Genomic DNA, 25921 nt, shown 5'->3' with positions numbered 1-25921 from the left:
CCCCCATGGTATAATTAGGCACATGATCACTAATGAAAGGATTGGACTCTTCTGGGCTCCTAGGTGATATCACGGGCCTAGGAGGACTGTTAGGGAAACAGATGCAGATCTGAGCCAATAGTGAGAACCAGCACTAGACACACTGATCAAAATGGTTAATATGGAACTGTGTGTCCAACACCCCCCAGGCCGCATCCACTCCAACCCTACAATGGTGTTCACTAGAGCCCCAGATGGTGGGGATGGACTTGGCTGCACTGCTGGGCAGGGCGGTATGGGTCGGGAACCGCCATACACACAGCGCACCACAAATCACAGTAAACCAGACACTGAGATCTCTTACCGGGTAGTGGTAGAGGTCCAAAGTTCCAGAAGGATGTGGCAGGTCGCAGCAAAGCGTAGTTGTACTGTCCATGTCGTCAGCAAGAGGGCAACACAGTACAGTGGGAAATCCAAAAGGAATATCAGGCAGGCCAAGTCTGTAACAGGAGCAGTAGAGCAGTACAAAACGGTGTACAGGAAGCAGAGGTCTAGAGGCAGGCCGGGGTCATAAACCGGGGCAGGTACAGTGCACAAATCAGGAGGCAAAGGCAGGGTCAGAGGTCAAGGCAAGGGGTCAGAGCACAGGCAATCAGATAACAGGAGGAGCGTTTACTACCAGGACAGGAGGCATACCTGATTAGCCAGTGGCGGTCTGGAGACAGAGGCCCCCTTAAATAGGCTCCGGCCTGCCGCTAGGCCAAAAGCCAGAAGTTCCCCATCCAGCTAAGGAAGAGACCAGCAACTGCCACAGTACACTGCAGAGTTTCTAGCCTGTCTCTCGAGCCCCGTAGGCAGAGGACTCGGGAGTGCAGACATTAGAGGGGCAGTGATTGGGCGTCGGTGTAAAGTTAGGGCACGCTGACGTCATCATATCAGCACATCCCATATGACCAATGAGGCCCAATCACAAGACTCAGGAGTCTTGGAATTTTTTGACTTCTCTCAGAAGACTAGAAGGGCATATTGAGGAATTGCTGGACCCCAAGAGGGAGCCTAGGAGATGAGGCTGGGTGAATGAGTACAAGCGTTTATCATATTTGCACATCTCCTGGGGCCTCCACTCTGGATAAATTTCCAAGTATGGTGGGCTGTATGTGCATTTTTTTTTTATTTTTTTTTTAATGAAGAGAAAAGCGCAACATGCTGTGCTATGTTATCTGCATTGAAAAAAATGGAAAGCCAACAGAAGTGGCCTTTTCGTTTTTATTTTAGTGTTGGTGTCAGTGTGAATGGTTAGAAAAAGCGTTCTGTTTGTATCCATTATTGTCTGTTGTTCTGATCCTCTGAAAGATCTAACACTGCGATACTGTACACACACATCTATTTACACAAAACTACAGTGTAGTGTAATGCCGCAGTTTCTTAAAGAGTAATACAAATCCATGTATGAATGTACCCATACAGTATGATACATAGAGATGTGCTATAAATATCCATATGTACCTACACACAGAAAACATACATACTATATATAGAGAGAGAGATCCTGCATACATACCCTATGCTGGGAGAGAGTGGTACTGTATATTAGTATAAGCTGGTGTCACTACAGTAGTTGTACAGTTCAGACATACATCTTCTATGGGGTGTTGTTCACAGTTAAGCGGCATTCACACTGCCACTGCTGTCCGCCTCGTGGTGTCTGCTGTAAACCCCAGGAAAACTGGACAGCCAACGAATTGTGAGTGGTCGGCTTTAAAACCCTTTCATTTGAATGGGTTTTCAAAGACGACTTCCCGTGCGCGTTTTCAGCCTCTCTGCCTAGTGTCCGTTTTTTTTTCCACAGACACAAAGTCTTACATGGAGGACTTTGTGTCCGCAGAAAAAAAAACGGACACCAGGCGAAAAGGCTGAAAACGCGCATGGGCGGTCACCTTTGGTCGGGTTTTAAAGTCAACCACTTGCAAGCTGTCTGCTCTCCGGTTTCCCTGGGGTTTACAGCTGACACCCCCAGGGCGGACAGCAGCGGCAGTGTGAACACCGCCTTACCTTAATCTACACTGTTACAAATTTATAACATAGAACCTTTTGCTGTTAAAAAAAAAAAAACAGTTATCAATACAACTTCTGCACTGTCTGTATGGGAACTTACTATGTTATATCTGGCTGGGGCACTATTTTAATGCAAAATAAAGTAGCAGATAGATGGCACATAAATGCACTGTCTGAATGCAGCCTAATTGAAAGATTTGCCTGTCTTGGAGTCAGAGAGTCTGTTTGTATTGGCAATGGCTACTGAGGCAATCATAACTTCTGGATATGATCATTTACCTCATTTGTAAGGTAGAAATGTCTGTTTCTCGTCATTCTCAATACGGATATAGGATTGTCAAGACTTTTTATTAGGTTTCGGGGAAGAAAGCTACAGTAGGCATTTCACGGAAGATGATGTAAAATTAAAACCGGGAGAATATGTTTTACTGCCCAATTTCTGAGTGTCAATAAGGAAATGATGATATTTAAGCTGACATAAAAATGGAAAAAATTGTTGAAAAATTCAGACAGTATTACATGGGCCTACTTATATACACTGAGGTTCTGAATATGAATCCAAAGACAACATCTGCATTAAACTTAGCCAGTAACCTATTGAAGGGTCCCACGGTTGTCCTTACTATAGTTCTACTACAAGCTGCCATAGACATAAATGTGGCATCGCCATGTTCGTACTGACGCACAGAATACAGGTAACATGTCATTTTTTTACAACATAGTAAACGTTATAAAAATTAAACCTATAAGAAATTGTCACACATGCAAAGTCTGTCTTTTTTAATTTTTTCCAGCTTCCCAGTACATTGCACAAGATATTGTGCAATTACAAAGTACAATTTGTTGGCCCCATACTGATAATGTATTTATTGCCTGTCCTGAGGGTAGGCTTTAACCCCTTCCCGACATGCGCCGTAATAGTAACAGCACTGGGGGCGTCCCCAATGCTGCGAGAGAACTCTCCAGCAACGCCTCCATCTTCTTCAGGAACCCGCCTCTCTGTGCGTCTTCTTCTGTCCTGGGTTTTCAATTTTCTAGGCCTCGGGCAGAGCCGACTGCGCATGCCCGGGCCACAAGAAAACGGCCACTTACATTGTAAGCTGTGTAAGCGGCCATTTTCTTGTTTCCCAGGCATGCGCAGTCGGCTCTGCCTGAGCTCTCATTAACATCCCCACATAATAGAATGCTCTCAACACTGGTCCCCATACAGTAAAGGGAGGACCATTAAAGTGGCCACTTTTTGGGGGGACCAGTGAAGAGGCCACTGTATGGGGGGAATAAAGCGTAGGTATACAGGTGTATAGTATAGGCCATATAGTGGCTCCTTCACTGGTCTCACCTATAGCAGTATTGGATCATTATTTACCAGTATGCTAACCAGTCCCACTCCTTCTTGTTCCGGGCACACTGTTATGACGTCATGCGCGCCTGATGCAGGAAGGAACATGAGGGGCCAAAAGCTGAAAGGTAAGGATTGAGCTTATCCCATGCAGCTTTATGTGGCCTGTGACCTACAAGTAGGGAGTGGTAGAGCAGGAAGCCGAAGCCACAGCCGGGAGGGGGCTGGGAGCGGCTCTGAGCTGTTTGTGTCTTTTAAGTATTGGAGCTTCTCAGATAGGCAAGGTGAGAGATCTGGGATTTCTGAGCTCTTATCAGTCGGTTTAATTGAATTTGGCTGATAAGGGCTGAGATAGGGAGTCCATTATCTCTTTATGTAATGCAAACTGACTCAAATCCAGCTCTGCTACATCAGCTTCACACTGTGGTAATTCATTCAGCACTCCCTGTACAACGCTTATCAATCATTTGGAACTGAATCGGAGGAAAAGTCCAGACCTCCAGTTCAGACTCAGGTTGGTTACTAGGAATGACTATCGTGAGGCATATAGAAGGTAGAACATACAATCCTGATCACTGCCAATTGCTGTTTCTGAAAACTACAGTAAATCTATTTTGTTGCTCATGGGAAATCACTGGCTATCGTTTTGTTAGTTGCTTGTGCATAAATCAATCTTTCCATACACTTTGTACATAAAACCACTTGGCGCACATTGATTTAATTTTATGCAGGGCTGATCCAGCCATAGTACAAGAGTGCCACCTGCTGGCCTTACGTTTAATTGACTATGTAATTAAAAGATGTAAGTAAACAGTTTGGAAGATGCCGTTCCATAAATGTTCTGATTTCCATTTCTCTCAACTGCATTCATCTGTCTATCAGAGAAGTCTTTAATCTGTTAAAAACAAATTTTAGGCCTTTAAAGTTTCTCCTTGTAATTTTTTTTTTTTTTAAATATACTCATTGATGCATCTTACTGAAAAGATGTGAGACAATAAGGCACATAAACTAATATAAATATAACAGTCGTACATGTCTGATCAGGGTCTTCTAGCCCCAATATAAGAATACAAATGCACATAAGGTTTTTCTGCTGCTTCTTGCTTTTCCATAGAATTGTTGTTTCAACAAGTTCCACTTCTTGCTTAAAGGGGTTGTCCCGTCACAAGGATCCTATCTATAATGCTTGTAAATGTGAATGTAAGACTTTTCCTAAATACACTGCTTCAGCAAAACTGCTTTGTTTGGCCACTATATCACTTTATTCATTTTTTTGTGGCCACAGCCCTGACCTGAGTCAAGTGATGTGTCTGCCTGCTCTCAGGGGGGAGGGAGGAGGGGCTAAGTACATGGGAGCGAGCCTGGAGGGGGGGGGGTGTAGTTTACCCTTTGGGGGACAGGTGAAGCCAGCAACATCGCTATGCTTCTGCCCTGCATGAAGCAAGCAGCGGCAGAAGCGATGCTGCTACACCGGGGCGGGGGGCGGAGGAGCGGAATAACAGTATCGCTTCTGCCGCTGCTGTCTTCATGCAGGGCAGGCACATAGCGATGTTGCTGGCTTCGTTTGTGCCGGCATCTAACTCCCCGGCATCCGCTGTAATAGGCGGATGCTGGGGACAGTTAGACGCCGGCACAGGCACATCGCTATGCTTCTGCCCTGCATGAAGACAGCAGCGGCAGAAGCGATACTGTTCCGCTCCGGGGTCACATATGCGGAGCCAAGTGGCGAGATGCCGCCGGCCCTGCGTGCAAGCTCATACACCAGTCTAGCCTTCACAATGCTAATACAGACCCGCAGGGTGTCGGGTCTTGTATTCGCATTGTGAAGGGTAGACTGGTGTATGAGCGCGCACGCAGGGCCGGCGGCATCTCGCCGCTTGGCTTTGCATATGTGATCCCGCCCACCAATGACGAGACAAAGCCGGAAGACAGAAGATTTTAGAGGAACGAAGACGGGTAAGTATGCGACGTGGGACAACCCCTTTAATACTTTTGGCCACTATTCCTACCGGATTTCCTATCATCATTCACTTTTTCCTGCATCACCCTCTTAGGCTACTTTCACACTACAGTTCTTTTCAGTTTTTTATTAATTCAATTTTTTTTTTTATTTGTTACATACGTTTTACGGTTGAGGCCTCACATTATGGATAATAAGCTTTTTTAATGTAGATTTTCTGCAGTTTTTCCCCCTGTTGCTCACACACAGCTTGCACACACACCTATTCCCCCCTGCAGTTCACACAAAGCCTGCATCCCAATTTGTAGTGAGTCCAGGTACCAAGTACACTGATCAAATGACAAAAACAGCGCTGAGCATCCAACGCACTCCAAGCCACACCAAACCCGAACCCCCAGAGATGTTCACCAGAGCCCCTGATGGTGAGGATGGACTTGGAAGCTACTGTTAGGTTACAGGTCAGAGAGAGCAGGAAGCGCAGGGCACCACTAGTCTCAGCAGCCCCAGAAACTGAAATCACTTACTGAAAAGCTTCCAGAGACTGGTTGATGGTCTGAAGATTGAGAAACAGCAGATGGCAGTAACCAAAAAGTGGCAGCAGTACACCAGTAGAAATGTCGTCCAATCATTGTCATCAATCGGAAGTCAGCGCAGTACAGAGGGGTAATCCAGGAGAGAGGTCAAACAAGCCAGGTCAGTAGAAAAAGAGAAGAGCAGTACCATATTGTAATCAACGAGCAAGATTCTAAAGGCAAGTGGAGGTCATAGCAGGAGAGGTACAAAATCAGCAGGCAAGAGCAGAGCCATGGACGGAACCAAGAAGTCAGGCTAGAGACACACGGAACACAGCAGAGGAGAACTAATATCCAGGAAAGACTGAATAGCCATTGGTGAATGGGAGCAGAAGTGAAAAATAATTAGTTTCCAACAGGCACCAAGTATTCTTGGCCCGTGTTAGGAGAAGGCTAGCAACCCCGCTGGTGAGGTTTTGGCACTACTCCTAACACACACAGCCTTCTCCTCCATTTCCCCCCTCGCACTCACACACAGTCTTCACCCCATTTCCCCCTCTTGCTAAATAAATAGCCTGCACCCCATTTCTCCTCTTCCTGCACCCCATTTCCCCCTCTTACACACACAGCCTTCACCCCATTTCCCCCTCTTGCTGACAAACAGCCTGCACCACATTTCCCCCTCTTGCTCACGCACAGCCTGCAACCACATTTCTTCTCTTCCTGCACCCCATTTCCCCTCTTGCTCACACACAGCCTGTACCCTGATTTCTCCTCTTCCTACATGCGACCAGCACCCTAATTTCTCACTCCTGCTCACACGCAGACTCCACCAGATTTCCCCCTACTTGCTCACCCAAAACCTGCACCTCCATTTCTCCCTATTGCTCATACACAGCCCGCACCCTCATTTCCCCCTCCTGCTGAAACACAGCCACCACCCCATTTCCACTTTTTGCTCACATACAGCCTCCACTCCATTTCCCCCCTTGCTCACACACATATTGCTCGCCTATTTCTCCCCTCTTGCTCACAAATAGCCTGCGCCCCAATTTTCCCTCTCAGTTTTTTTTTGGAGGGGGATGGACGTTTTTCTATAGGTCGCCTCAGGAAGCAAAGAGGGTAGGTTCAACCCTGCAGGTGTGATGAAAAACAAAAATATGCTATAACAAAAATGACAGTTCTAAGTAACATTGAAAAAATATGGAAACATTATTTGAATAACCCAAACAAAAAAAATATTATAGCACTCAAAACCACATATAGGAAAAAAAAATTGAAATCTGACTGTAGGAAGATTATACTGTGTGGGGGCACATGAAAAATGAATGAGAATGGGTGGAGTCAACATAAAAGTGGGTGGAGCTAAATTTGCCATAGTTTGTCCCTCTCTTGGCTCTTCAAAAGTTGGGCGGTATGGTATAGGATCATTGTAGGTAGTTTTGGCGGGGGAAGATGATTTTAACATCACCAAGCTCCTACTGCCACCGGCTTCCTGCAGCGGTAGGAGTGTAACGATGCTGCGGCCCTGGCGCTTGTTTGGGTGGCACTATCCCTCCACGGCATCCACCGTGCTATTACTGTGGATGCCGGGTATATAAAGATAATGGCCGCTCTGCATTACAGAAATAAGAAAATTTATGGGTTTTAAGATGCATAGATTGAAAAACAAGTACTGTATCCTACTAATCTGCATTGTTGGGTTTATCCGCGTTACTTTCCTGCGACTTTTCTACAGAAACTACTCAGTGACCTAACATGCAATGCATTACCCTAAGGTTGTCACGAGATGGCGCCAGTGTATGCAAAACTTTTCTTGCTGCCAATCACAAGATGGCGGCGCGTCATTGACGTACGGGTTAGAGGTGAAGCTGCGAGCTAGTCATGCTGTTCAGCGTCGCTCGGTGTGTTGTGTGCGGAGTCCGCACCGTGCACAGAAAGGTTTGGGGGAATTATAATAATGTAATAAACAAGTGCTCCGTCCTGGGGCAGAGAGTGCTGGGGAGTCGCGCGGTGTCAGCTCATGGCCGCCCTGCACTCCTGGAGGAGCTGATAAGGAGCGATGCGTGGATGACTTATCTCCGACGTCTGGAGGACTGGGGGGCAGCGAATGAAGGGGGCGATGTGGTGGTGGTGGCGGCGGCGGCTCCAGGGATAGATGGGGGTCATGCGGCGGTGGTGAGGAGGGCGCTGCCTGTACTACAGGAACTGAGGAGCAAGGAGAGGGAAGTGCAGGAGCTCCAGCAGCTAATGACAGGTGTGTACTTACCCCAAGTGATGTACAGGGGCATAGCCGGCCAGAACTGCCCCCTCATCCCAGCCCAAGTGATGCACAGGGGCATAGCCGGACAGAACTGCCCCCTCATCCCAGCCCAAGTGATGCACAGTGGCATAGCCGGCCATAACTGTCCCCTCATCCTAGCCCAAGTGATGTACAGGGGCATAGCCGGCCAGAACTGCCCCCTCATCCCAGCCCAAGTGATGCACAGGGGCATAGCCGGACATAACTGCCCCCTCATCCCAGCCCAAGTGATGCACAGGGGCATAGCCGGACAGAACTGCCCCCTCATCCCAGCCCAAGTGATGCACAGGGGCATAGCCGGACAGAACTGCCCCCTCATCCCAGCCCAAGTGATGCACAGTGGCATAGCCGGCCATAACTGTCCCCTCATCCTAGCCCAAGTGATGCACAGGGGCATAGCAGGACATAACTGCCCCCTCATCCCAGCCCAAGTGATGTACAGGGGCATAGCCGGACATAACTGCCCCCTCATCCCAGCCCAAGTGATGCACAGGGGCATAGCCGGACAGAACTGCCCCCTCATCCCAGCCCAAGTGATGCACAGGGGCATAGCTGGCCATAACTGCCCCCTCATCCCAGCCCAAGTGATGCACAGGGGCATAGCCGGCCATAACTGCCCCCTCATCCCAGCCCAAGTGATGCACAGGGGCATAGCCGGCCATAACTGCCCCCTCATCCCACCCCAAGTGATATACTTGGGCTATTCTTCTCCTAACTTTATTCGTCTTTTCCATGCCGCCATTCGGTAGATATCCCAGTTTTCTTTGGTATGCAAATGAGTTCTCTCGCAGCACTGGGGGCGGTCGTCAGCTCCCAAACAGCACTGGGGGTTTCCCCAATGCTGCAAGAGAAATCTCTAGCCGCTGCCTCCATCTTCGTCTGGAACGGCCTCTCCCTGTGTCTTCTTCTGGCGCTCAAACTTCTATGCATGCGCAGTCGGCTCTATAATTGGGCAGAGCTGACTGCACATGTGTGCGACCATTTTCTTGTGGCCGCTTACTCCAGCTTACTGTGTAAGCGATCACAAGAAAATGGCTACTTACACCAGGCTGCCCGAGGCCCGACGGCAGAGCCGACTGCGCATGCCTAGAAGTTTGAAGCCAACGCAGAAAGTTGCCTTTCCAGACGAAGATGGAGGCGGTGCTGGAGATTTCTCTCGCAGTATTGGGAACGCCCCCAGTGCTACGAGAGAATTCATTTGCATACAAAAGAAAACTGGGATTTCTACCGAACGGCATGATGGAGAAGACATCTAAAGACAGGAGAAGAATCACATTTCTTAAGACTACTCCAACGTGTTATCGAGAAAAATATGTCGTTTTAATGATAGGATCCCTTTGTACTGTCAGGTGGGCGGTGTCAGGCAGGGGCAGACAAAGGGGTGTGATTCTGAGCTCTGACACTGGCTGCCTCTGATCTGAGCTCCGAATGATGCCCCCCTGACTGACACAGCCCAAGTGGCATATCGGGCACCAATGGGAATGATGGGAACTGGGGAAAAAATTCCAACTGTGCTGGAATCAGATGGCAAGAATCAGAATGGTAAAAGACCCATCAATGTTTGCGGAAAAGCTGATTTTTTATTTTTTTTTGGCAGATCTTGTTGCCTTATTTTGAGCCAAAGTGTGGATTGTGCAGAATGTAGCAGTAGAAGAGCTTCCTTTAGATTTTCCATTCCATTTGTAGCTACTGCTCGGTTTGGTTAAAAAAATTAAAAAAAAAAAAAAAGTAGCAAAATCTACAACAACAAAAAAAAGCTTGGGAGACTAATAAAATTTGGTTCTAATTGTTTAATGCCTTAGGGTCCATTCACACGGAGGAAAATGGCGCTGAAAAAAAAGCCTCCCATTGACTTCAATGGGTGCTGGTAGGTTTTTTTTTTTCCACTAGCGGTATTTTCCACTAGCTAGTGGAAAAAAAGTTAGTGAAACCCGTTGAAATCAATGGGAGGGTTTTTTTTTTTCAGCTATGAAAATTCAGTGCCAAATAAAGCGCCATTTTCCTTCCCATTAGAGAAAAATGGTGTGGAATTTCAGCGCTGAAAAAAAAAAAGCCTCCCATTGCTAGCAGAAAAAGGAACCCATTGAAGTCAATGGGAGGCTTTTTTTTTTTTTTTCTTTCTTTCAGCGCTGAAATTCCACATCATTTTCCTCTTTGTGAATGGACCCTAAGATTTTTGTTTGCAACTGTGGCACCATTTCCACCCATCCCTCACAATGCCATCCAGTATTTTCTGATGGCAGCTTAGAGCCCAGAAAGACTCTTTAGATCTGCTCATAAGGCAATGCCAGACTAGTAGTGTTACAGAAGAGACCACATCAAGCAATGGCTGCTGCAAATAACTAGCGGCAATAAAAATGGTAAATTAAGGTTTTTTGGTTTTTGTTTTAATTTGTTACATATTTCTGTTCACTTATTTATAGAGGAAAATGAAGATTTAAAATCTTTGGCAACTACAGACATGGCGTCCTGCGAGGAGGAGATACTGAATCTGAAATACCAGGTGCAGTATACAGCAGGCTGCGGTACATGGTGCACAAGATTTAATACATTTCACCCTTTGTAGTGTTACTCATAGAAACTAGTCAGATTCTCCCATAGATTTCAGTGAAGGTGCACAAGCAATGCCCTCTTGAGTGACCCATCATACCCTAAAACCAGCATAATAAGTGCCATTCTTGATAAATGCCCCACCTCTATTTGTGTTCCTTTTGTCTACTTGAGTGGAAAGTTTACATTGAAGGATCTTTAGTCCAGTTTACTTGTCTGTATTTATAGAATTCTTTTTTGTTTCTGTAGAGGTTTTCATGGCACTTTATTTTACCATCCTCCTGATGGGTTGTGTAAAACCTTCTGAGATATTCTATCTAGGTCAGGGGTCTCAAACTCAACTCAGCATGTGGGTCGCAGAGCAAGATCCCAGCCAGTCGGCGGGCCGCACTAGGTCTACAAGTGACGTGCTTTTTCCTCGCGAATTGTGCCAGTCAGTGCAGCAAACTGTTGTCCATGCAGCGTATCATAATGTCTATGCACGTTGTACTCCTTGGGCACAGAGATGCATTGCAGACAAATCAGACAGGTGATTTTGTCACCTACTTGCGTTACAAAATATAAATTTACCCACTTGTCCTGAAACAGTCGTTTTTCATCCGCAATCTTTCGCTTTTTAGAACACAACGACGACATTATTAAACAGGGTGTAGGCGGGACCAAACAAAAATAGGCCAGGCCATTTACGGCAACAGACCGCACTCCGCTGCAGCAGCTGCACTCAGGCATAGCTACAGTGGGGCAAAAAAGTATTTAGTCAGTCACCAATAGTGCAAGTTCCGCCACTTAAAAAGATGAGAGGCGTCTGTAATTTACATCATAGGTAGACCTCAACTATGAGAGACAAAATGAGAAAACAAATCCAGAAAATCACATTGTCTGATTTTGTAAGAATTTATTTGCAAATTATGGTGGAAAATAAGTATTTGGTCAGTAACAAAATTTCATCTCAATACTTTGTTATATATCCTTTGTTGGCAATGACAGAGGTCAAACGTTTTCTGTAAGTCTTCACAAGGTTGGCACACACTGTTGTTGGTATGTTGGCCCATTCCTCCATGCAGATCTCCTCTAGAGCAGTGATGTTTTGGGGCTGTCACTTGGCAACACGGACTTTCAACTCCCTCCAAAGGTTTTCTATAGGGTTGAGATCTGGAGACTGGCTAGGCCACTCCAGGACCTTGAAATGCTTCTTACAAAGCCACTCCTTCGTTGCCCTGGCGGTGTGCTTTGGATCATTGTCATGTTGAAAGACCCAGCCACGTTTCATCTTCAATGCCCTTGCTGATGGAAGGAGGTTTGCACTCAAAATCTCACGATACATGGCCCCATTCATTCTTTCATGTACCCGGATCAGTCGTCCTGGCCCCTTTGCAGAGAAACAGCCCCAAAGCATGATGTTTCCACCCCCATGCTTTACAGTAGGTATGGTGTTTGATGGATGCAACTCAGTATTCTTTTTCCTCCAAACACGAAAAGTTGTGTTTCTACCAAACAGTTCCAGTTTGGTTTCATCAGACCATAGGACATTCTCCCAATACTCTTCTGGATCATCCAAATGCTCTCTAGCAAACTTCAGACGGGTCCGGACATGTACTGGCTTAAGCAGTGGGACACGTCTGGCACTGCAGGATCTGAGTCCCTGGCGGCGTAGTGTGTTACTGATGGTAGGCTTTGTTACATTGGTCCCAGCTCTCTGCAGTTCATTCACTAGGTCCCCCCGCGTGGTTCTGGGATTTTTGCTCACCGTTCTTGTGATCATTTTGACCCCACGGGGTGAGATTTTGCGTGGAGCCCCAGAGCGAGGGAGATTATCAGTGGTCTTGTATGTCTACCATTTTCTAATTATTGCTCCCACAGTTGATTTCTTCAATCCAAGCTGGTTGCCTATTGCAGATTCAGTCTTCCCAGCCTGGTGCAGGGCTACAATTTTGTTTCTGGTGTCCTTTGACAGCTCTTTGGTCTTCACCATAGTGGAGTTTGGAGTCTGACTGTTTGAGGGTGTGCACAGGTGTCTTTTTATACTGATAACAAGTTTAAACAGGTGCCATTACTACAGGTAATGAGTGGAGGAAAGAGGAGACTCTTAAAGAAGAAGTTACAGGTCTGTGAGAACCAGAAATCTTGATTGCTTGTAGGTGACCAAATACTTATTTTCCACCATAATTTGCAAAAAAAATTCTTACAAAATCAGACAATGTGATTTTCTGGATTTGTTTTCTCATTTTGTCTCTCATAGTTGAGGTCTACCTATGATGTAAATTACAGACGCCTCTCATCTTTTTAAGTGGTGGAACTTGCACTATTGGTGACTGACTAAATACTTTTTTGCCCCACTGTAGCTTTGCTTTGTCTCAGTCCAGGGCAAAGCTATAAATAGGCTATTTTCCATTTCTCTAGCATCCTAGCTAGATAATAAACTGTATTATTCGTCTTACTTACTTCTATGGTGCTTTCCCGTGGATGCCCCGCCCAAAGCCTGGCGACAGCAGATAGCGGCTATCCGCTGTCGCCAGGCTTTGGGCGGGGCATCCACAGGAAAGCACCATAGAAGTAAGTAAGACGAATAATACAGTTTATTATCTAGCTAGGATGTTCGAGAAATGGAAAATACAAGTATTTTAAGGCTTACTTAATTTTATCCAAAATATTTTGCACTTGGTGGATTAGTCTGCGGGCCGCACAAAATTGTTCGGCAGGCCGCGAGTTTGAGACCCCTGATCTAGATCCTGAATAGAACATGTTGGTATCTCTAATCAGAAAATGGCCATTTGTTTCCATCAAGCTATGTTAAATATATATTTTATTTCAATTTTTCATGTTGCAATTAGGGTTGAGCTGATCTTGAAATTTCAAGATCGTTTTTAAAATCCGATTTCCGATCATTTTCCTTTCGAAACCGATCCCAATGCAAGTCAATAGGATTTTTTTAAATAATCGAAGATCGGATTCTTAAAATCGATCCTATTCACCACACAGCATGGAGTCCAAAAATTGTTTGAATTTCTGGACTGCACGCTGTGTAGTGATTAAAAAAAATCCCCCGGCTACTTAGGCCCCCCTGGTTTCCACTTACCTGCACAGATCCGCTGCCGCTCCTCTTCTCTCTTTGACATGCCTTCAGAGCGCCGTGTGCGCCCCACCTCCCTAGGCTAGTGTTAGAGATGATGGGAGTAGGTGGGGCTTGTTGTGGCTTAGAACAAAGTGGGCGGGTACAGGGCAGGGAGATGTGAGTGCATCACTCACGTCTCCCCTCCCAGTACCTGCCCACACTCTCCTAAGCCACAAGCCCCGCCTTATGCGACAGCACTTATGTGCAGGTAAGTTGAGCGAAGCTCGCGAGTAGATAGATACTATCTACTCTTCTGCTTCATTCCTGCTTTACTATATACTCGGCCTGCTACATCTCAGATGTAGCAGAGTTGAGTATACGGTAAAACAGGGACAAAGCAGGAGAGTGGCAGGCTGCGGTAAATCCATAGGAATGAATGGACGCAGCCGGCAAAGTCTGCATAAAAACCCTACATGTCGGGTTTTTCTGTCCACTTGAGAAGTTGGACATCTTCACTTGCGGACAGGGAAGGAAGGGCACGGATGCAAAAGAACGCACCCGATGCCCATTTAAGTGAATGACAGGTGTCACAGACACAGCTAGTGTCCGCTCCTAATGTCCGTGTCAGATATTGAGTGGACCCTAGGAGCGGACACTACCTGTCGGACACCGACGGTAGTGTGAACGCCCCCTTACTGTGCTGTACAGATCTTTCATCAAAAGATAATTCTATCACCCCTCTATTAACCACATGAGGACCGCCGTACGTAAATTTACGGCCTCATGTGCTGGTACCTAAAGACCGGACTATTGCCGAAATACGTCCGGCCTTTAGGTACCTTTCTGGCGGGGGGAGGGGTGCGGGGGGGACAGGGGTTAGGTGTTACTAACACCTAACCCCTTCCTCCATAACGTCCAGTCGGAACTGAGTCCGACTGGAAGTTTTAACCCTTTCGATCGCGCCGTGAAACATCACGGCGCGATCGAAAGGCATCCGCCGACAATTAAATCAGATCGGCACCCCCCGCGGCGAGATCGGAGGGTGCCGATAGCAGTAAAAGGTAGTCTGGGGTCTGGCCAGTGACCCCAGACTGCCCGAAGCCCCCACATACCTGGTGATCCTGCCAGGACCTTCTGATGTCAGGCTGTGCGTCTACACAGCCTGACATCCTGCTACGGAATGCCATGTGGGACACCTGCAGGCTGTGTCTCACATGGCATTCTATATCAGCAAAGTATTGCTGATTGAAGTGTCCTAAATGGACACATGAAAAAGTAAAAAAAAATGTAAAAAAAATAAAATGAAGTGTATGAAAAAAATTAATAAAGTTATAAAGCCCAAAAATCCCTTTTTCTCAATAGAAAATGAATTATATAAAAAAAGAACTCAAAAGTAATAAAAACAATGCATATTTGGTATTGTCGCGTCCGTAACAATCTGTACAATAAAACTGAAACAATATTTAATGTACACGGCGAACGCCGGAAAAAAAAAACGGAAAAAACTCGCCGGAAGTAATGATTTTTCGCCATCTCACCATACAAAATATGCTATAAAAAGTGATCAAAAAGTCATATGCATCCGACAACAGTACCAATAAAAAGCGCAGGTTGTCCCGCAAAAAATAAGCCCTCAACCAACTCTGTCAACCGAAAAATAAAAATGTTACGCCTCTTAGAAGATGCGATGCAAAAAACATTGATTTATGTCCCCAAATGTGTTTTTCCTCTGCAGAACTAGTAACACATAAAAAAATACTATAAATGAGGTATCGCCGTAACCGTACCGACCCGCAGAATAAAGGGAACATGTTACTTATACTGTACGCTGCATGGCGCAAAATTAAAAAAGTAAAACTCAATGCCAGGATTGATTTTTTTTTTTTAAATCCAGCAAAAAAGGGTTAATAAAATGTATTCAATAAGATGTAGACACCCAAAAATGGTGTCATTACGAAATGCATCTCATCCCGCAAAGAATAAGCCCTTATATGGCCACGTCACCAGAAACATAAAAAAATATAGCATCTCACAATGTGAAGACAAAAACCCTCAAAAATCGCCAAATTATTAGAACACAACTGGGTGCGTCATGTAGGGAATATATAAGCTGTGTGAGCGGATATCAGGGGACACCCCAGATTTACAGCTTATGAGGGAGAAGACACCAGAAGTGACCCCTAAAGTGACTCCCCCAATCATAGGAGCTACGGGGACATAGTAGGGAATTTGGTGTTTGCAATGTCCTCCGCACAGCTTATATATTCCCTCTTCGCCATCCGCTGTGCAGTCACGTCCGGGATACTAATACTCACTACACCCCCTGATAAATTCTTTGAGGGGTGCAGTTTTCAAAATGGGGTCACTCCTGGTACCCCATGGAATCCACTTTTCTGGTACCTTACAGGCTCTACAAACATGACATGGCGTCCAGATACCAAACATCTGAATCTGTGCTCCAAAAGCCGCATAGCGCTCCTTCCCTTCTGCACCCTGCTGTACGTCCAAACTGCAGTTTATGACACATGTATGACACATGTATGACACTGGTGTACCCCCGGATAACGGACATAATGTCATATGTGGGTATAAACTGATATTAGGGCACAGCCGGACACAGAAGGGAAGAAGGGTCATTTGGTTTTTGGAGCACAGACGGTTTGGTTTTTGGATGCCATGACACTTTTGTAGAGCTGAAACGCCAGTAATTTGGAATCCCCTGATAAATTACCTTATTTTGGAAACTACACCCCTGAAGGATTTATCCAGGGGTACAGACAGCATTTTTAACCCCCAAGTGTTGCTATAACTTTATATATATAACTATAACTGTAGTGGATTGTGAGAGGTGAAAATGACCATTTTTCCAGGAATACGTCCTTTCAGTGCCTAATATATTGTGCCCACCTTGTATCAGAGATGAACGCTCTAAAAGCTGTTGTGCCTGGGATACCCGTTTAACAGTTTTTGGAGTGTCTTTGCTGACATAAGTCGGGCACAACATGTTGCACACTGAAATGGCAAATCTGTAAAATTTTCATTTTTAACTTCTCTATCAGTTGCGATTTCATTTCTGGAAACTAAATAAATGCAACACTCAAGGGTTAAAAATTCTCGCTACACCACTTGATAAATCCCATCAGTGGGGTAGTGTCCAAAATAGGGTGACATGTCTGCGGATTCCACTTTATTGGCAATTCAGGGGCTTTGCAAAAGTGGCATGGTGTGCTCCAAAAACCAATATAGCGCTCCTTTCCTTCTGTCCCCGGCTGTGCCCAAACAGCCATTTCTACCCACATATGGCATTAAGTACGTTATCCGGGGTACACCAGTGTCATACATGTGGGCATACACTGCTATTTGGGTACCCAGCAGGGTGCAGATGTGAAGGAGCAATATGTGCTTTTGGAGTGAAGATTTAGATTCTTCGTTTTTGGACACCACGTCACATTTGCAGAGACCCTAAAATTGCCCCTACAAAATGGGGTCACTTCTTGGTGAATTCCAGTTTACTGGAACCTCCAGGGCTCTGCAAAAACATCATGGCGCCCAGAGGGTCCCTCTAAATCTGTACCCCAAAAGCTAAAACGCACAGTGGTCCTTCCCTTCTGAGCCCTGCTGTGTGCCCAAGCAGCAGTTTACACCCACATATATAATTTTTTGACCCCCGGGATGGCCCACTTAATAGTTTTAGGAGTGCAGGTCTCTGACAACACAAAGTGGGTGCAACGTATTGGGCACCGAAATGGCATATTTTTAAAAATTTCAATTTTCATTTTGTACATTAATTTTTGGGAAGCATTTTAGGCTCAAAATGATAATACCCCTTGATACATTCCTTGACAGGTGTAGTTTCTAAAATGGGGTCACTTTTGAGGGGTTTCCATTGTATTGATACTTTAGGGGCTCTGCAAATGCGACATGGCACCTCAAAACTATTCCAGCAATATATGCCCTCCAAAATCCAAATAGCGCTCTTTCCATTCTGAGCCCCAGCATGTACCCATACAGCAGATTTTGGCCACATATGGGGTATTGCCGTGTTCAGAAGAAATTGTGTAACAAACTGTGGGGGGCTTTTAATTCTTAAACTATTTGCAAAATTAAAACTATGGCGCTAAATGGACGATTTATTGGGAAAAAAAGTAATTTTTCATTTTCACGTCCCAATGTTAATAAAATCTGTGAAACACCTGTGAGGCCAAAATACTCACTCTACCCCTAGACAAATTCTATGAGGGGTGTAGTTTCCAAAATGGGGTCACTTATAGGGGGTTTCCACTGTATTGGTACTTTAGGGGCTCTGCAAATGCGACATGGGACCTGAAAAATATTCCAGCAAAATCTGCCCTCCAAAAGCCAAATAGCCCTCTTTCCATTCTGAGCCCCGCCATGTTCCCATACAGCAGATTATGACCACATATGGGGCATTTCTGTGTTCAGCAGAATTTGTGTAACGAACTTTAGGGAGCTTTTTCTCCTTTATCCTCTTGTGAAAATTAAAAATTTGGGGCTAAATTGACAGTTTGTTGGAAAAAAAGTAATTTTTCATTTTCATGGCCCAATGTTAATAAAATCTGTGAAACAGCTGTAGGGTCAAAATGCTCACTCTACCCTTTAATATGTTCTGTGGGGGGTATAGTTTCCCAAATGGGGTCACTTTTAGGGGGTTTCCACTGTATTGGTACTCTAGGGGCTCTGCTAATGCGACATGGCACCTAAAATTATTCCAGCAAAATCTGCCATCCAAAAGCCAAATAGCGCTCCTTCCATTCTGAGCCCCGCCATGTTCCCATACAGCAGATTATAGCCACATATGGGGTATTGCCGTGTTCAGGAGAAATTGTTTAACAAACTGTGGGGGGCTTTTACTCCTTTATCCCCTTGTGAAAATGAAAACTTTGGAGATAAAGTGACATTTTAGTAATTTTTCATTTACACATCCCAATGTTAGTAAAATCTGTGAAACAACTGTAGGGTCTAAATGCTGACTATACCTCTTGATGAATTCTGTGAGGGGTGTGGATTCTAAAATGGGGTCACTTTTGGGGGGTTTCCATTGTTTTGGTACTCTAGGGTCTCTGCAAATAAGGCATGGCGCTGAAAATTATTCCAGCAAAATCTGCTGTTCAAACACCCAGTGTCGCTCCTTCCCTTCCATGCACTGCCGTGTGCCCAAAAATCAGTTTACACCCACATGTGGGGTATTTCTGTGCACGGGAGAAATTGCACAATAAACTGTCAGATGCATTTTCTCCTTCAACCCTTTGTGAATGTGTTAATTTTGGGTCTAAATGAATGTATTAGTGAAAAAAAATGAAATGTCTAAATTTCACTGCCATATTATTTTTATTCTTATGAAATGCTTAAAGGGTTAACAAACATCCCAAATGCTGTTTTGAATAATTTGAGGGGTGCAGTTTTGAAAATGGGGTAATTTATGGGGGTTTCTATTATACAGGCTTTTATAATTACTTTCAGAACTGAAGTGGTCCCTAAAAAATTGGTTTGGAGAATTTTCTTGTAAATCTGGAAAATTGCTGTTACACTTGTAAGCCTTGTGACGTCCAAAATAAATTAAAAGACCATCAAAAGATGATGCCAATATAAAGCAGAGATATGGGAGATAATATTTATTCATGTATTTGGATGGTATGACTATCTGCCTGAAAAGCAGATAATTTCACATTTTGAAAATTGCAATTTTTTTCAAATTTCCATCAAATTTCCTAGTTTTTTTATAAATAAATGCAAAAATATTGATTAGTGTTTACCACTAACATGAAGTATAATGTGTTACAAGAAAACAATCTCAAATTCATTTGTGTAAGTTAAAGCGTCTCAAAGTTATTGCCATTTAAAGTGACACATGTCAGTTTTGAAAAAAGAGGCCTGGTCTTTAACATACTTTTGGGCCTGGTCCTTAACCGGTTAAACAGTTATTGACATTGTGACACCATTGTCACTGACTCTCTGAAAAAATAAGTATGTCTGTTGGAGTGTAAAGATGTCCTAGTGAGGGGTACAATGCCCAGTACAAAGAAATCAAATCATACCCAACAGAAAATCCGGTTTTCCCTATGTATAAGATAGTGTAGACTACTACTTTGGCACAGCAGAAGTCTTGCAACACTGTTGGTGAGATGCTAAAGAGCACTGCACAGTGGATTATCTTTTGTCTCTATATTTTGCCAGTTTTCAGTATATTATGGTTGTTTTTACTGTCATTTTTTGTCTACTTTGGATAACTTTTATATCTCGCATCTCTCCACCATTTCTCTTCTACAGATAGCTTGGCTTTTAATTTCCAAAGAAGAAGCTGACTGTAATCTTATATTGGAGGTGACCGCTGGTGTTGGAGGACAAGAGGCAATGCTCTTCACTGCTGAGATATTTGATATGTATCAGCATTATGCCACCTATAAAAACTGGAGCTTTGACATACTGCAGTATTTTCAGAGTGACTTAGGTGAATAATAATTTTGTCACTAACAAGAAGGTGTATTGTCACGTGGCTCGCTTATACCAATCAGTATTTTGTGTATTTTAGGAGGAGTCCGGCATGCAACAGCAAGTGTCACTGGCTTTGATGCGTATAAACACCTGAAATATGAAGGCGGTGTGCATAGGGTTCAGAGAGTACCCAAGACTGAGAAACAAGGAAGAATTCATACGAGCACTATGACTGTTGCCATTTTGCCTCAACCAAGTGAGGTAAGGACTGTAAATCCAAAGTGGAGACCGTACAAAGGTTTTATTCAGGGATTCCTAGTTGTCTGCCTTTTGTGTTTAAAGGTGAATGTTCTTTAAGGCAGTCATACAGTGCAGTTAAAAAGTTTTTTAGGCAGGTATGGGAAAAGTGCTGCAAAGTAAGAATGGTTTTAAAAATAGAAGCATTACCGTATATTTCAGACTATAAGTTGCACTGGACCATAAGCTGGACCGAAGTTTTAGAGGAAAATAGGGGGAAAAATTATGGGGGGAGCGGATAAATCTGCTGCTGTAGGGCCACAGGTTACACTCTTGTATGCGGGCGGCAATGTTGCACAACCTGTGTGGCTCTGCAGCTGTTGTCAAACTACAGCTCCGGTCATTCCAACCTGTCAAGTGTGATGGGAGTTTTAGTTTGTAGGGAGGCACATATGGACGGCGCAGGCTTTCTTCTCCCAACATGCCTACACTGCCTGACCCCCACACAGTACAATATATTTCCCATAGTGGCCCTAACACTGTACAATGTGCTTCTAATAGTGACCCCCACACAGTACAATATGATTTACATAGTGGCCCCCACACAGTACAATGTGCTTCCACAGTGGCTCCAACACAGAAGAATATGCTTCCCATAGTATAATATGCTCCATGTGCTATTATTATACACTGGGGTCTTCTTAGGCCCAGGAGACATGATTAAAAATAACAAGCACTTACACTCACCTTTCCGGAGCATTCTTCCTCCATCTGATTCTCTTCACCGAGGCCCCGTACCACTCCGGATGACACTGATCCACCGTTGCCACCCCTACATTCGGCCTATAAGATGCACTCCCATTTTCCTCCCAAATTTGGGGAAATAAAGTGCATCTTATACTCCGTTAAATATGTGTTTATTTGTATGAATGAACAAGAGAAAAATCTAAAAAAAAAAGTGGATGCTTTGCCTTCAAAACAGTATCAGTTTTTCTAGATGCACAAAATTTCTGAAGGAACTCAGAAGGAAAGTTGCTCCAGACATCTTTGAAAACTAATTGCACTTCTTTTGTGGATGTGGACTTGCTCAAATTCTTCATGTAATTTCTTCATGTAATCGCAGACAGACTGGATATTATTGAGATCAGGGCTCTGAGGGAGATTTCATCACCTCCAGGACTCCTTCTCCAAGGGGTAGTCACAACAGATATTGATCTGACTTAGATTTCTATTTTACTCTTTGACGTTTAAATTTTAAATAACAAAAACTATTAACACTTCTAATGCTGAAAGCATTGTGTAGCATTTTTCCCCTCCTACCTAAAACGTTTACACGGTAATGTACATATAAGATGAAAGAAGCCAATTTTGGCAGAACTGGACGGCCACCTCATGTTTATGGGGGGGGAGATCTTGGCTCTTCCCCAGTAGCAAATGTTGTGGCAAGTAGTGTCAGAAATGTCTGATTTCCAAATTTCCAGTCCTTTTCTTCTCACTTGAGCTGTTCGTTGGACACACAAAATATGTCTCTGCAGACCTTTGGCAGTTCCAGCTGCACCTGATGGGAGTCTACAGAGAATCTGAGATCCGTGAGGATCCTGCACACAGGATTTATAGCAGTGCCAGTAAAATAATCTGGGTCAGCCACTTATATGCAGATACTTTAACATTTGTCTGATCTAGTTATTTGGCTAATTTAGACATCCCATTGCCTTATGCTTAGCATAGGGCAGGGCTGCTATGACCTAAATCAAATTCCCAATTAATTGAGAATGTTACCTGCATTACAATTTGCCGATTATTTTTGACCAGCACACCCCCTTTATATAAAAAATAAATAATAATAATAATAATAAATTCCCCCCTCCCTCCAGAGTGGATTATAATCAAGGGTGATGTGGGTTGCAGCCTTGGACCCACGAAAAGTAATTGCCATTTTGTCCCCATTATAATCTAACCTTGTAATCAAATCCAAAATATGTTAACAAAGTATTACAAAATGTATTAATGCCACTAATGCTGACAGAAAATAAAATTGTTCAAAGGTCTCAACTTACAAATATCAGTAGACAATATAGACCTGTTTACTTAATTTCTTATGCATACAGTAGCCCCCCCCACCAATCACAAGAACTGGGGTGCTTTGCACCCCAGCTTGAATGGAGGAGCTAGTCAGAAATTTGTGCTGCCATTTCGTTCAGCACACTGCACTTTCACATTCAATGTACTAAAATATTGCAATGTATTGTACTGGCAGTTTCCTCTAGTGTTCATATCCCATACAGGGACTAAGTAAAATAAATAGAGTATTTAATAAAACAAACAAACAAAAAATGGTTCCTGACAACTAGAAAAATAATATGTATTATGCTAGGTTCACACCTGCGTTCAGGGTCTCCGTTCTGTGGTTTCCGTCTTCTGCATGCCAGAAGACGGAAACCACAGACCGGGTCCGGCCGTGAGCGGCGGTGAGCGTTTTATGCTCTCTGCCATGAAGCCGGTTTTTTAAATCCGGACACAGAGTACTGCATGTCCCACTCTGTGTCCGGATTATAAAACCCGTTTTCGCAGCGGAGAGACTAAAACGCTCACCGCCGCTCACGGCCGGACAGCTTTCTCACCCATTCAAATGAATGGGTGAGAGAGACTCCTGCAGGTTTCCGTCTCCTGCTCTGTTTTATGCAGGAAACGGAAACCTGCAGTACGGAGAGCAGAACGCAGATGTGAACGAGCCCTTACTATAAAATAAATGATCCAAACTCTCTGGGCTGGGTGGTGGTTTAATTCTGTATATGATATATATTTCATTTCATTTTGAGAATTAAATGACTCTGACCTATCCACAGGACCCCACGCCAGAGCTCTGTACACTGCATACATGTTCCAGTGTGCACAATGTAGTGGCCTTGCAGGGTACTGCCGCTCTGTTCTCATTCACTTGAATAGGAGCAGAGCTGGTTCTGGCAAAGATATACACTGATAACCTATCCATAGGCCATCAGTATTAGGGTGCATTCACACGGTGTAACGTGCCGCGTGATGTGGCACGTGTACACCGCATGACCCTTTGCGTGCCGTACACGCTCCCATTCATTTCAATGTGAGCGGGGATCGTATGCGCCGCGCTAGTTTGCGGCCATGCATTTATTCACGGCCGCAAACTAGTGCGGCGCATATGATCCCTGCTCCCATTGAAATGAATGGGAGCGTGTACGGCACGCAAAGGGTCACGCGGCGTACACGTGCCACATCACGCGGCACGTTACACCGTGTGAATGCACCCTTAGATAGGTTGGGTATGACATGCTATCAGCTGTTTTGCCCTCTGGCATCCACATGCAAGATGTGTGGCTATCTGGGTACCAGAACCAGCTCTGCTCCTATTCAAGTGAATGAGAACAGAGCGGCAGTACCCTGCAAGTCCACTACATTGTGCACACTGGAACATGTATGCAGTGTACAGAGCTCTGGCGTGGGGTCCTGTGGATAGGTCAGAGTCATTTAATTCTCAAAATGAAATTGTCAGCATCATGAAATAAATGATTTCTCTTCTCTCTTTCCAGATTAATTTAGTTATCAATCCTAAGGATTTACGTATTGAAACCAAAAGAGCTAGTGGTGCTGGAGGACAACACGTAAACACTACAGATAGCGCGGTGAGGATTGTTCACATACCAACTGGTACGTCATCTATATAATATTTTTTTGTTTGTCTTGGTTCACTTTCTTGTTCGAGTGGCAGTGCTGGTACCGGAGCTCTGGCAAAATATTACCAGGCAAAACCTGATTCACATGATAAAAGTTTTGCCGATTCAGTGGGGGTTCGACCAAACGCGGAAAACATATCTATCAAAAACTGACACCATCTTTCCAGCTGGCCTCACACTGCCATGTTTATGCCTGAACCCAGTTCATATATCAGTGTTATTCACCAGCTTGACTGTATCATGAGTTCAACATATTCGTTTAGCTGAGCTGCAGTTGGTCCAAAAAATGTGGCTGATACACCGACTGTATTTGCTGGCCCAAACACAGCTGTGTGAAGCCAGCCTTAGAAATAGTCACACACTTGGTTTAAAGAGGACCATTCACCACCTCCAACTAGTCCACTAGAACACGGTGGCTCAATGGTTAGCACGGCAGCCTTGCAGCACTGGAGTCCTGGGTTCAAATCCTGCCAGGAACACCATCTGCAAGGAGTTTGTATGTTCTCCCCGTGTTTTCGTGGATTTCCTCCCATACTACAAAAGACATACTGATAGGAGAAAAAAAAAAGTACATTGTGATCCCTATCACAATCTACATTAAAAAAAGACCATAGTTTTTGCTCTGTGTGCTTTTTTTTTTTTTTTTGCTTTTTTTTTACTGACCTATTCTTTTCTATGGCCCCATAAACATGACCGATTACTTCAAGGGGCTGTGAGCCCAGACACAAAACTCAGGATAAGCCCTATACCTATTTGTTTTGCAATCTTGGCTCATTTACTGAAGTGTATGGGTCCATAGAGAACACAGACCGCACATGGGTAGCATCCATCTGTATAGATTTTCAAAGACATGCCCAGGGAACTCGTTTTTGTGCATGTAGACTTAAAATGGTTGGTGGAGAACGCCAACATGTTAAAGGAATTCTATCATTGGGAAAACTCGCTATTAACTAAGCATATACTTGCCTAGCCTTTAGAAAGGCTATTCCACTGTAAGCCGATGGCTGGTCTTATAATGGAGGGGGTGTACATCTCGCCCAGACTACTCAGGTGGGTGAGATGGGAAAAGTCCAGGAATGATGTTTGTTCTCAGCAGACAACTTTCGTCTGCTGAGCATTTTGGTAAATGCTCAGTATTGGGCTGCATTTTTAGGAATGACAGGTAGGATTGGTAGTGGGACCTGTCATTCCACACCCCCTCCAGTCCACACATTGTGGATGTTTCTGCAGCATGTCAGCTGCTGAGAATTGTCCTCATCAGTGAGGCTTAAGAGGTCAGCTCCAGCAGCAAGACTTTGGACAGAGCTTGGCTACAGAGCCAGCAGGAGCTTTCCTGGTCAATGCAGCTTACTATTGAGGCTGTTATTATAGGTGAGGTAACCTATTCTATATTCAGTTAGAGCCTAGACGGGCAGGTATTTATTTTTGTATTGTTTTCTTTTGTTGCTGCACTGTTTTGTTTTTTTTTTGAGTGAAAGTAAAACGCTACCTTTTTTTTTTTGGACTAAAAATCTGGACTTGTGTGTCTATGCCACCCTACATAGCAACCCCAGACCCTGACATCCACACATACCTTTTGTATGTTACTCCCCTCAGTAGTTTTTGAATGAGCCTGCTTTTATTCAAATGCTAACTAGCCACCAGGGAGCACCGGAAGTCTCAGCGAGCACTGTCTGCTGTGTGTGTGAGAGCAGGTAGGCTGCTGCTGCTGATTTATCAGCCTCCCTGCTCTCACACACAGCAGACAGTGCTCGCTGAGACTTCCGGTGCTCTGT

At 44.5% G+C, this 25921-nt stretch overlaps 1 protein-coding gene across 1 annotated transcript in view; it reads left to right on the top strand.

Moving 5' to 3' along the window:
• Nucleotides 1-7681: 7681 nt before the first annotated feature.
• The window catches only part of MTRF1L (mitochondrial translation release factor 1 like), a 22283-nt gene continuing 4043 nt past the window's right edge, over nucleotides 7682-25921 (top strand). Inside the window, exons 1-5 of the mRNA XM_075267627.1 lie at nucleotides 7682-8102; nucleotides 10571-10650; nucleotides 20038-20218; nucleotides 20300-20463; nucleotides 24003-24120. Of these exons, the coding sequence (XP_075123728.1) occupies nucleotides 7730-8102; nucleotides 10571-10650; nucleotides 20038-20218; nucleotides 20300-20463; nucleotides 24003-24120 (916 nt within the window). The 5' untranslated portion in view covers nucleotides 7682-7729. The remainder of the gene's footprint in view (nucleotides 8103-10570; nucleotides 10651-20037; nucleotides 20219-20299; nucleotides 20464-24002; nucleotides 24121-25921) is intronic.

Source organism: Leptodactylus fuscus, chromosome 3 (assembly GCF_031893055.1).
Source record: "Leptodactylus fuscus isolate aLepFus1 chromosome 3, aLepFus1.hap2, whole genome shotgun sequence".
In the NCBI taxonomy this organism is placed as follows: domain Eukaryota; kingdom Metazoa; phylum Chordata; class Amphibia; order Anura; family Leptodactylidae; genus Leptodactylus; species Leptodactylus fuscus.
This window is presented reverse-complemented; position numbering and strand designations above follow the sequence as displayed.